Consider the following 11,481-nt stretch of genomic DNA (forward strand, 5'->3'; position numbering starts at 1 on the left):
GATAATTATGTCTTGCTCTGTTTTTTTGTGTGTTGTAAATTGATGCATGTGAAAAAAAAACTAGAGATTATATTTGAGGTATTGTGAAGACATGCACACATGTTGTTGAAGGTTGACATAATCTACTGCAGAACCTCTTAGACAGCTTGTTCAAAAACATACTTTTTAACGGTTCCTCCGGCTTTGATTGTTGAACAGTATATTTAAAAGAGTCCTCATGCAAGCATCTCTTTTTTAAGCTCTCTCCTGAGGGTCAAGGTCTGGTAATTTTAGCAGGGCTTTCTAAACTTAGATTTTAAGTGGAGGTTTGGGGCTTTGCTGTTATGCATGTGTGGAGACTCTTAGTTTTGATCTGAAGAGTTGGTTGTTAGCAGTATGTTATACAGGTCCTATCCCCATTAAGGTCCAACAGTGTCATTTACCACTTTGATATGGCTATTATTGATCATTCCTACATTTTGTACTTCACACAGCTTGTTTTAATGCTGGTGGTGGGGGTGGTGTTTTTGCCTCCATAAGATATTACTGAAGTAACAAGCATGGTGCAGTATAAGTACTTCTAAAAGTAATTTTTTGTCAAAAAGGAACAGTAAATGTGGAGGAAGCTGTAGTACCTGGAGTGAACCTGCTCATGCATAGGGGGAACATGCAAACCTGGTGCAGGAAGAAGCAAACTGGGATTTGATCCTTGTACCTCCTGGCAGTGATGCAATAGTGATTAGCAAAAGAAGGAAAAACTGGGTGCATTTTTCCACTTAGTCTGCTTATACCTGACTGACTGGATGGTTACTGCAGAGATGAAGGTTTAATGGATTAAATGCATGAAATAAAAGTAAGATAAAGCCATACCCTATGCTGGGGTGATTAGGTGTCTCCATGCTGTGATTTCATAGTTGCTGCCCTTAAACAGATAGATGGTGATGGTGAAGATGCAGGTGTGAGTGGAGTCATCTTATGACTCAGACCAGGCACGACTATACCACCGCTTGCATGGACATGCACACCCACATTATTATTATTATTTCATTTTTTAATCAGGATCCAAACTTGATTCTGTCTCTGCTGAGTGAACTCAAACTAATTACCTGGAGGGGGGATATAAGAACAGAAAAAGCAAAAGTAGATAGATTTAACACTTTGGGGGAAAGTTTGTGTCTTTTGTGAGTGGATCCAATAACATAAAAAAAAGAAAAAAGCAAGTGGCCCCTGCAGACCGGCTGAGGGGGCTGGGTCTGCGCTCCAGTCTCCTCATTTCAGACACATATCCAGGAAGAGACGCAGCAGTAACAGGGTTGGTAAGGACATATTTTTTAAATCCACTTTTAAAGGATCCTTAAGTTTATGAATTGTTTCATAATCGGGGAGTTAAATTCTTGACGCCTTTAAACCCTGCCTGCTCTCCCATCGTCATCAGGGCTCTGCTACAGATTTGGCAGTGAGCTTTTCCTCAGGCAGGCGTTTGGTCACTGGTTTATTTCCAAACCTGTGATCCCCGCCGGTCGGTGCTGCGTCCTGACGTCAGGATATTATAAGGAGGCAGCGGAACCGGAGCGGCGGGGCAGACGGCGGGGCTGAAGGGAAGAAAGGAGCCGGACCATGCTGATCTGATTCCTCACTGACTGGGCTTTCTGGTAGGGCTATTTCCTCACTTATTCCACCGTTTGCCTATATATGGACATGCATTAATCGGGAAAATATATTTTTGGCATTACTTCGCAAATTGGAGCTGTTTCTTTAAGTAAAGGCACCACGAAAAATACGGAAAACGAAAAATAAACTGATTTTCTCTCTAAGGACAGAGGCACTGCAGTGATGGGGTTCTCTCCTGCCTGTTCGCCTAGTTAACACATTATTATGGTAGTTTATCAGCAGGGTCCGCAGTTGCCCAATTTCCTTCCTTTTTACAGTAGAAATTCCTCCTGCAGTCCAGGAGGAGGTGGATGGAGGTAAAATATAGCAGTGCTGCCATGTAGAGCTGACTAGGAGAAGCCCTCTTGGTTACAGTGAGATGAAGGGGATTCCTCTGCTCTCCATCTCAGTCTGCATCAGCACCATATCACCATGGCAACAGTTGATGAAACCAGTACTCCCTGTTCCCAACATATCACTTAAAACATCTCACAGTCTCCAAAGGAGATATTTAAGGGGGGGTGCATGTCATGTCCAGGGCCGGCCCACTGTTGTTTGAGGCCCGTTAGCAGATTTTTATTTGGGCCCGACTTCCAGCTAAGACCTGTTATCATTATTACCAGTTTAGGAGATTAGAGAATTGGAGAAACTTTATTCTTTGTTCAAAGCTCATTTTTACAAGTCAAGTCTTAGCTAAATATAAAGACAACTAGATTCCACTGCATTGTTGTTTTATGAATTCAAATCATATCTATATCCTATATCCTCACTTTAACACAATAATAACATTGACACAAATGCAAATGTCTTTTTTTTAAACCATAAAAATGCAATAAATTGCTGTGGATTTTTTTTTTAACATGACTGAATGTAATATTAAACATACTGCAAATATAAACTTGCAAGTGAAAGGAAAACAGAATAGCTTGGCCATTCAAAGTGCTGCATGAAAAATACAACAGCGTGGCATAAAGGAAATGCAAATATTTAAAGAGAATCAAAATGAACAATTGAAAAAAAATGATTATATTTAAAAAAAGATAAGATGATTTGTTAAAAAAAATGTTTTGGACTAAAACCTTAAACCAGTAATGTTTTCACAATGAGTCCAATCTCAACAATGTAATCTTGTTTCAAAGCAACTGAGAGTTTCAGCACTTTTACAATTTTCTGGACGTTTATTCCAGACCAGAGGAGCATAGGAACTAAACTCTGATTCTCGTTCTTTGGTTCTGGTTCTGGGTGTACAGAGTAGACTTAAGCCAGAAGACCTGATAGATCTGGGATGTTGATGTGTGAATGTATTTATTTGCAAAGCCATTCAGTGATTTATACAGTTGGAGAATTATTTAAATCTCTATTCTTTAATATATGAGGAGCCAGTGTAATGATTTTAGGACTGTGCTGATGTGCTCCATTTTCTTAGTTTTAGTGAGGATGCAGGCAGCAGCATGCTGGGTCAGCTCATCAACTGTGAAGACTTTATTGATGTAATCATTTCTACTGAAGATGAAAGCATACATTTGTTTTTCAAGGCCCTGCTGAGACATTAACCTATAATCCTGTGATGTTCTTCATGTGATAGATTGTTCCTCTGAAGGTTCAGGTCTGAGTCCATCACCACACCCAGATTTAGCCCCTGCTTCAGGTGGTTTCTGGCTTAATTAACCAAATCCATATGCTAACTTTTGAACTAAATATTAGTCAATACTTGTAAATCTTGAGTTCCCTATTGCTGTAAACATGAGGTGCTTTTATTTTGAAGAAACACACACCTTTTTGTGACGATGTTACAAAAGTACCTGCTTTAATAGTGCTGATTGTTGTTCATTGGGTAAATTATAGTCATCTATTGATCAGAAAGCTAGGGGTCAATTTAAGGCTTTAAATTGAACAGTGCCCAAAAGGCGGCTAAGTTGCATTTATACCTGCAGAGGCTGATATCTAGTTGTTTCTCCTTTATTCTACATTTAACCTTTTCATTTGAATGATTGACACTGAGCCTGTTTTAAGACTATGACAGCTTCTCTTCATTGCAGCCTGGTATAACTACTGTGATGCTCCATCAGTCATCTTTTGTTTCTTTCTCAAGTGGAAAATTTCTTCTAATAAGCATTGTGAAAAGGCACTTTCAAAATAAAATCCTTCAATCAAAGCCTTACAATTGATCAAAGAACTTAGAGATCGACCCACACAGGTTCTTTTTAAGGTAAATTACGATACCGATTATTTATTGGTCTAACTGATCAATATAATCAATAAGTGCTGCCGATATTTGTGGGCCAATATTTTTAGAGCTAACTTAGCTTTATCGTCCTCCTTTGATGTGATAAAAATTACAACAAATGCTACATATGTCTTAATCTACACCGAAAACAAAAATTTCGTAACAAATCGAGCAACACATTAACCACCGATAGCAAGTGGAGGAAGCTGTAATGCATGAGCTTCACGTGATCTTAAGGCATGGCTGCTGAATGCGCCCAAACTTTTCCACCTCTAGACTCTGGGTTGTTGGTAAATCAAAAATTTGCTTTCATTTGAAAAGAGAAATATATACCGTTGTGCATTTTTCTAGTCTCTTTCCAGTTTGTCCAGGTAGTTTGAAGTTGTCTCGTGTTACGTCCAAGTGCTGTCCCCACCTTCTAAATTTCTCCAAAACATTTAAAGGGCTTTGCTTCATGATTATCTAAAGTGTGTGGTTATCCCTGCCAGATGTGCATAGTTTTTCCCTCCATTAGACTCTTATTTTTTTTTTTTTAAACATTTATTTATTGATTTTAACAGGAAAACAAGAAACATACATATATACACTTACAAATAATTAAACTTGACCAGACAAAAACCCAAAGTACATATACACAAGGTGGAGGGGGAAAAACAAACAAAAAAATAATAATAATAATAAATAAATAAATAAAAAGGGGGGGGGGGGTGCAGCAGACCCTCAATAGACTAACCTACATAAACATCAGTTTGCCTCACCATAAGGCCTTATAACCACATTAGACTCTTATTGCTCTTATTCTTTATGCTTACTGTGTGAGAAACTGAACTGTGGGTTCTCACTTGATGCAATTTATAGTTATCTGTAATAAAATGTATGGGAATTTTACTTTTTCAATGGGATTAATGGAATAAATCTGCTTTTCAATCATATTCTGTAGTTATAAAAACTCTTATTCTGTGTTTATGTCTCACCAGTGTTAGAGCACAGTCTGAGCTGAAGAGGGGGGCTTCTGAGTCCTGAGAGTTGCAGCTATGGGGAAGGACTACTACAAGACCCTTGGAATCACCAAGGGCTCCAATGAGGATGAGATCAAGAAGGCCTATCGGCGCATGGCACTGCGTTTCCACCCAGACAAGAACACAGATCCAAATGCGGAAGAGAAATTCAAAGAAATCGCAGAGGCCTATGAGGTACTCAGCGACCCAAAGAAAAGGGTGGTTTACGACCAGCTGGGAGAGGAAGGTGAGGAAGAAATGATCCCTGCTCTTCTTCTAAAGCTTTGATCAATGAAAGAAAACCTTCATAGAACATGCAGAGATGCCTGCAGGGCTCTGCCTGAGAAGCCAAAAGGCATTACAACCGAGATAACTCAGGCACAGATCTAATATCGCAAAATTGTTCTCTAGCCACTAAAGTAATAATTCCATCTCCTCCATGCTTTTTTATGTGTGTGATTGTTGGTTATTATGGTGTCAAAAACCATCACAAGGTCCAATAACTTATGGTTCACCTCAGCTGTTGGTTTGGTGTGTGTATGAATGTGTGTGTCCGTGTTTCCTGACAGACAGGTGGCTCAAGATCGTTCTGCTGCTGAGATATGAATAGGAGCAAATGCTGTGGTTTGCATCCGTGGGTGTTCTGCGCACGTTTGTGTGTATTTGTGTGAGCTTGTTGTTTGCTATGACCTCGTGTTTGAGCCGTTGCTCCTCCACCAGCAGCAGAACTGGAAGATCGGTGATGCTGTGGGATTTTTCCTGCCCACGCTTGGTTCATTCTCTCAGCTGTTATCTACCCTCTGTGTGCGCTTTTTCAGCTGGGTTCTCTGTCTGGTATCTGACGTTTTGCAGACTTTCAGGGAAAAAAAAGCATTTCAAAAGAGCATACAATTCAATGGTCGATTTTCTAGGTTTTTTTTCTTTTTATAAAAAAAAAATGTTTACCGTAGATTGCCTAAATAACTGTCTTATCTTTAGGCTGCATGAATCTCAAAATAATGCAGTGGTATTTTGTTGCAAATAGGTAACAAACCTTTGTTTTCCATATAAAGTCAAAATATCATGTTCATTCCCTCATTGCCAGTTTTTACATATTCAATGCGGACGTAGGAACCTTTGGCAAGCTCCTGTTTCCTTTACAAATGGACCTTAACAGTGTTTGTCATCATAGTCCGCTATTAATGTTCTCACAAATTTTTATTACACCTAAATTTCAATTTTTGTTAAATAAATACAAATTTTAGAAGTTTCAATTTGGCAACTACCTAAAGTAATAACCTTTGTATTTTGCGGGGAATTTCCTTTCATACCTAACCCTAATCCCGACCTAAACTAAATTTACACCTTAGCCCTAAACGTGACCCCTGTCCCGAAAACAGCAATTCCCTACATGGGGTCCAGGCAGCCCCAAAAGGAGCAGCCAGTAACTCCCAATGATTTAGGGCCTATTACCTGTTTGTATTTATGTAGTTCTATGTCAAAAACTAAAATGCTGATAGGTAAAATATTAAAATCAATGTGATAGGGCAGATCAAAGATATAAAATGTTATTTAGATACAAATGAGTGCTTAATGGATGCTGCACAGTGGAGCAGTTTGTAGCATTGTTGCCTTGCAGCAAGAAGGTTCTGGGTTTGAATCCCGGCCCAAAGTCTTTTGCATGGAGATTGCATTTTCTCCCCTCGCATGCATGGGTTCTCTCTGGGTACTCTGGCTTCCTAACACACATGACATCTCTAAATTGTTCTTGGTGTGAGTGTGTGTGTGCAGGGGTGTACGTCTTTTTTGCATCTCTGTCTTGCTCTGCGACAGACTGGCAACCTGTCCAGGGTGTACCCCGCCTCTCACCTATTGCTGGAGTTAGGGACCAACCCAACCGCGACCCTGATAGAATAGGCAGTATTAGATGGATGGATGGATCAGCCCTAATATAAACATTTTTGCCTTCAGAAAATTGAATGAATGAATGATTACTTTATTTCATACAATCTAAGGAAAAAAGAAATATAAATATAATGCCTGCAAACATTATGCTTAATTTATGACATATATAATTTGGTTACATGTATAATTTTGTGCTTGTCTGAAATTGAAAACAATGAGTCAGAAAATCCAAAAATCATTTTGTTCACATTAGTAAAATAGTTAATACCATACTTTCCCAGCATGTTCTGTTTAAGCTGTTAGAGGATGTTTTTAATTTGTGCTTTATAATAAAGCGATTCCTCACAATCTGTTTTGTTGTAGGTTTGAAGACAGGAGGCAGCAGCTCTTCAGGTGTTCCTGGGAACTCGACGCACCACTACACTTTCCATGGAGACCCCCATGCCACCTTTGCCTCCTTCTTCGGGGGATCCAACCCCTTCGATGTGTTCTTCGGCTCCAGCCGCAGCCACAGCCGCTCCAACGGTTTCCCTTTCCACGGTGATCACAGCAACGGAGCAGAGCAGGATGCAGAAATGGATGAGGATGACCCCTTTGCTCATTTTGGGAGACAGTTTGGCTTTCCAGGAGGAATGAACAATGGCTTTCCAGGGGAGGGCCGCAGGAGGAGGGGGGCAGCTTCATCAGAGCGTGTGGGGACCAACCGTAAGCACCAGGATGCTCCAGTGGTTCATGAGCTGAAAGTCTCGCTGGAGGAGATCTTTCACGGCTGCACCAAGCGTATGAAGATCACTCGTCGCAGGCTGAATCCAGACGGGCGTAGCATGAGGACAGAGGACAAGATCCTCAACATTGTCATCAAGAAGGGCTGGAAGGAGGGGACCAAGATTACTTTCCCAAAGGAGGGGGACGAGACCCCGGAGAACATTCCCGCCGACATAGTGTTTGTACTTAAAGACAGGGGGCATGCCCACTTCAAAAGAGATGGTTCCAATATCATTTATAACTGCAAGATAACCCTGAAAGAGGTACGTCCCACTTCCTTCATCTCTGTTTATCCTCTTATGTTGCAGTTCTACCCACAGTTTGTTTGCTAATGCTTCAGAGAGTGGGAGTTTGATTCCCAGTGGGTCCAGCCAGGCAGATTTTCACTGCAGTGATGCAGATGGGGAGATTGGAAACAATAACCAGAAATGGCCTGGTTGGGTGGCTTGTGAAAATATTTTTGAACTTTTTCACATTTTTAGTATGACAACCGCACCTTTCAGTATATCATTTTTATTTTATCAGACAGAACAGCAGGTTTTAGTTTAGAAATGGGAAGGAAGGGGAAAGGATGAAAGATTTTTATATTTCTTTACATATGAAAAATATTTGGTTATTTATTTATTTTATTTTTTTATGTTTTGTACAGAATTGCAGCATTCAAAATGTTTTCTACGTCCCAAGTAGAAGCCCAAAAATTTTATTCTTAGGTGAACCTTGAGACATCAATTCAGCTAAACTGACCAGCAGGGAAAATTGAGCATCATTCAGAGACTCTGGAGGAGCTGCAGAGGATTATGCTCTATTTTTTATTTGGTCTGTAACAAAACATCCACATTAAACGCTTTGCTTTTGTAACATGATCAATTTGAAAGCGTTTAAAGTGCATGAATCCTTTTTTCAATGTGCTTTATTCTGCCTCCTTTCCCAAAGTCCTGAAGCACTGCTTCTAGGTGTATACACATGTAAGGTGAGGAAGGATCAGTCGGAGCAGAGCCTCTGCCACTGAGGTGAGAGAAACAGCAGGAATGTGGTGTCCTGGTGTGAAAGGCATCGAACCATCACCCTCATTTGTTGTGTGCATGAAATCCCAAAGATAAACAAGTAGGAGAGCACACAAGTATCCATCTACTGCACACATTCAGTTAAAGATGGATTGAAGTGTTACAGTGGTGACAGTCCCAGCAGCTATTATTGCAACTGGCAGGATATTTAATTTGGCTGCTCCTCCATTTTGGGGGGCAGTGAGTCCACCATTGCTTTAATATTTCCATTAAGGTTGCCGTGTCTTTGTCTTCAGTCCGCTTAATGACAGGTGCCCCCAGAGCAGCAGTCTGTGCAGTTCTTTGTATTCAGCTTAAGCAGATCTGAATTTATTTTTTATTTTTTAAGAGCTTCAGCAACACTTTGAAATAATCACTGAGGTAATGCAGAAGTGGCCTCACAGTGCGACTGTACAGACTAAAACACTTTGAGTTTAGTGAGTCATATTTAAAAGCTGGAGATGTTTTTAAATCAAAACCTTAAAAAGCGATTGAGTTTTGCACTCTACAACTCCTACAGCCGAAACCTTTTCAGCTGGATAAGAGAATTAAGTCTGATGGAGTCAAATATGAGATAAGGCAAAGTAGGGGGAAATGTTTCTGGGGTGGGGGCTTCATCCTGGGAAATGGGTCAGATGACTTGGTTTCCACAGCAAAAAAGAAGCTCATAAATCACTCCTCCCTCCGCTCTCCGTTTTCCAAAAATGCTAAGGAATGCTGCAGTGAAAACCTATGATTAAATACAGGCTGAGCATGCCACAATTTATTAAAATGGGAAATATGTCATGAACTCTAAAAACAACCTTTGTCACGGCCATAACTGCTGCTCTAAATAAGAGCCAGCTTCCTAGCTATAAGGACCAAAACAGAAGAGGATGTGTTGATGTCGTCGTATTAAATATTACGTCAGATTTTTGACAGCAGGGTTCTTCTCTAGTTTGCTCAGGTTAGCTTTCTGCCAGGAGCATGCCTCAGTAGACATCCAGAGTTTAGAGCTGCCAAGTCTTCTTTAACATGCTGTGCCACACATGGGAGTCTTAAAGCCCTGCTGTGTTGTCACTGTGACAGCAGCCACAAACAACAGGAGTTATACTTCAAATCTGACAAACCAATTTTTTCTCCAGATCCCAATCCTGTCAAACCTATAGGAGGCCCCCATATGACAACGATAATGGCTCCCTGTGTTAGGATTAAATTGAATGCCATTATATCTGCTGATGCTCATGTCAAATCATAAAAAATATGACATTAGTTTTTGTTTTGTGCTTAAATGTAATGTTTGAACTTTTAAAGTCATTATATGTCAACTCCTTACCCGCAGTAGGTCAATTCTAACATTTCCATTTAGTATAAATCCAATAAGCTAAATAAGAGGTTTAAGCCAGCAACTACTTTTGCAAACCAAAATAAGTGCCTACCATCTTGAAGCATCTCCAGTATCAGAAATAGTCTCAGCAGTAGATGCAAATGCTGGATATTGTGTGCCCCCATTGATCCTCCTGTATGAAACCTATTTGGAAATCTTCAGAGTATTGCAAAGCTCTGACAGGAAAATAAAAATGGAGCAGAATCAAAAGAAAATGCATTGTATAATCAATGCAATAAAAGGTTTTATTCTATCTCCATGTAAGCAAAAGGTAACAAATAGTGATTCCTATTGCAAAAACAGTTTTCAATCTGACTAAGGCATCTCTTTTAGCTTAGTAGACCTTTTTCTATTCTTTAAAGTTGTAACACCAATGCATCCACTTTTTTTCTCTTGCTTTGCTTCCAAATCTACTCTTATTTAGGATAATCTACTCCCTATACCTACATCAGACTATCTGTACTACAGTTCACAGAGTTTGGACTGAGGCCAAACTCATGACATGTCACAATAAAGCTCTATATGATTTAATTATATATAAATTTAAATCAATTATAGAAAGAAAAAAAAGATTCTGTAAGGATTGAACACTGAAAGTCTATCAAATAAATTTCTTCAGAAAAAAAACTTAAATTAAGCAATGATGTATTGCTGAACTATAAATGATAAATGGATTAAATTATTCTTAAATATAAGCATATTAATTAATGATTATACAAAACCAGTGCTGGAAAGATCAATGGATCAGTTATAGTTTTTTTTTTATATTTTTATAAATGTTAGACCTTGAACTGATTGCAACAACACACAATTATTATGCATGTTTTCCCCCAGATACAGATCATAATTAATCATAATCCTGGGAGCTACTTGACATTAACCACAAATTTTGTCATCTAGTAACATTACTACAGTATATCTTTTGCTTTCTGCTGTCCTCAAAAAAAGCAAAACATTTAAAACAGAATGAATAACAGATATACAGATATGCTTGAGGGTTTTATATATAAAACCCTCAAGCATATATATATATATATGACTTACATTTGTATCATTTTGATGTATTATTACGTTTGTGAATTGCATTATAGAGTTTGTAATCTTTCAAGCACAAATGTAAAGGTAAAGCAATGTAGAAGACTTGATCCTTATGCTGATTTAAGTACATAGACATCACATTTGGTATAAAATACATCTACTGAAAATATGAGGTGAGTTAGATGTTTATAAAACACTGAGCAGATACTTATGATGTTCTTCAAAAGGAATGTTAAAAAAAACTCTGCAAAGTACTATATCATGTTTAAAGTAAGAGCTTTTTCAGAACCTGCTTTGGTCTCTGCCTATCTCCGATTAGCTGTTACCCTCTAGGATCAATAAATGCTTCCAAATAAGGACGTTAACAGTTATCTGCTGTTAAGGTGTTTACTGCTTGCAAACTTTAAAGGGACACTATGCAACATTTTTCAGTTAATTAATGTATACCATAACGTTATGGATGACTAAATGAGTCATTTCAGGTTGAACAAAGGTATTCTCGGCCGCCCTGGTGGTCTGTGGGGGAAATAC

At 39.0% G+C, this 11,481-nt stretch overlaps 1 protein-coding gene across 2 annotated transcripts in view; it reads left to right on the top strand.

Annotated features, from left to right (window-relative positions):
• Window positions 1–1,216: 1,216 nt before the first annotated feature.
• The window catches only part of dnajb5 (DnaJ heat shock protein family (Hsp40) member B5), a 15,512-nt gene continuing 5,247 nt past the window's right edge, over window positions 1,217–11,481 (top strand). Inside the window, exons 1-4 of one of the 2 annotated variants that reach the window (XM_015373031.1) lie at window positions 1,217–1,295; window positions 1,415–1,631; window positions 4,834–5,101; window positions 7,102–7,766. In XM_015373031.1, coding sequence (XP_015228517.1) covers window positions 4,891–5,101; window positions 7,102–7,766 — 876 coding nt within the window. In that variant the 5' untranslated portion in view covers window positions 1,217–1,295; window positions 1,415–1,631; window positions 4,834–4,890. Of the gene's footprint in view, window positions 1,632–4,833; window positions 5,102–7,101; window positions 7,767–11,481 lie in introns of both variants that reach the window. The other variant, XM_015373030.1, reaches the window with a different exon arrangement.

Source organism: Cyprinodon variegatus, unplaced genomic scaffold (assembly GCF_000732505.1).
Source record: "Cyprinodon variegatus isolate N-32 unplaced genomic scaffold, C_variegatus-1.0 Scaffold80, whole genome shotgun sequence".
In the NCBI taxonomy this organism is placed as follows: domain Eukaryota; kingdom Metazoa; phylum Chordata; class Actinopteri; order Cyprinodontiformes; family Cyprinodontidae; genus Cyprinodon; species Cyprinodon variegatus.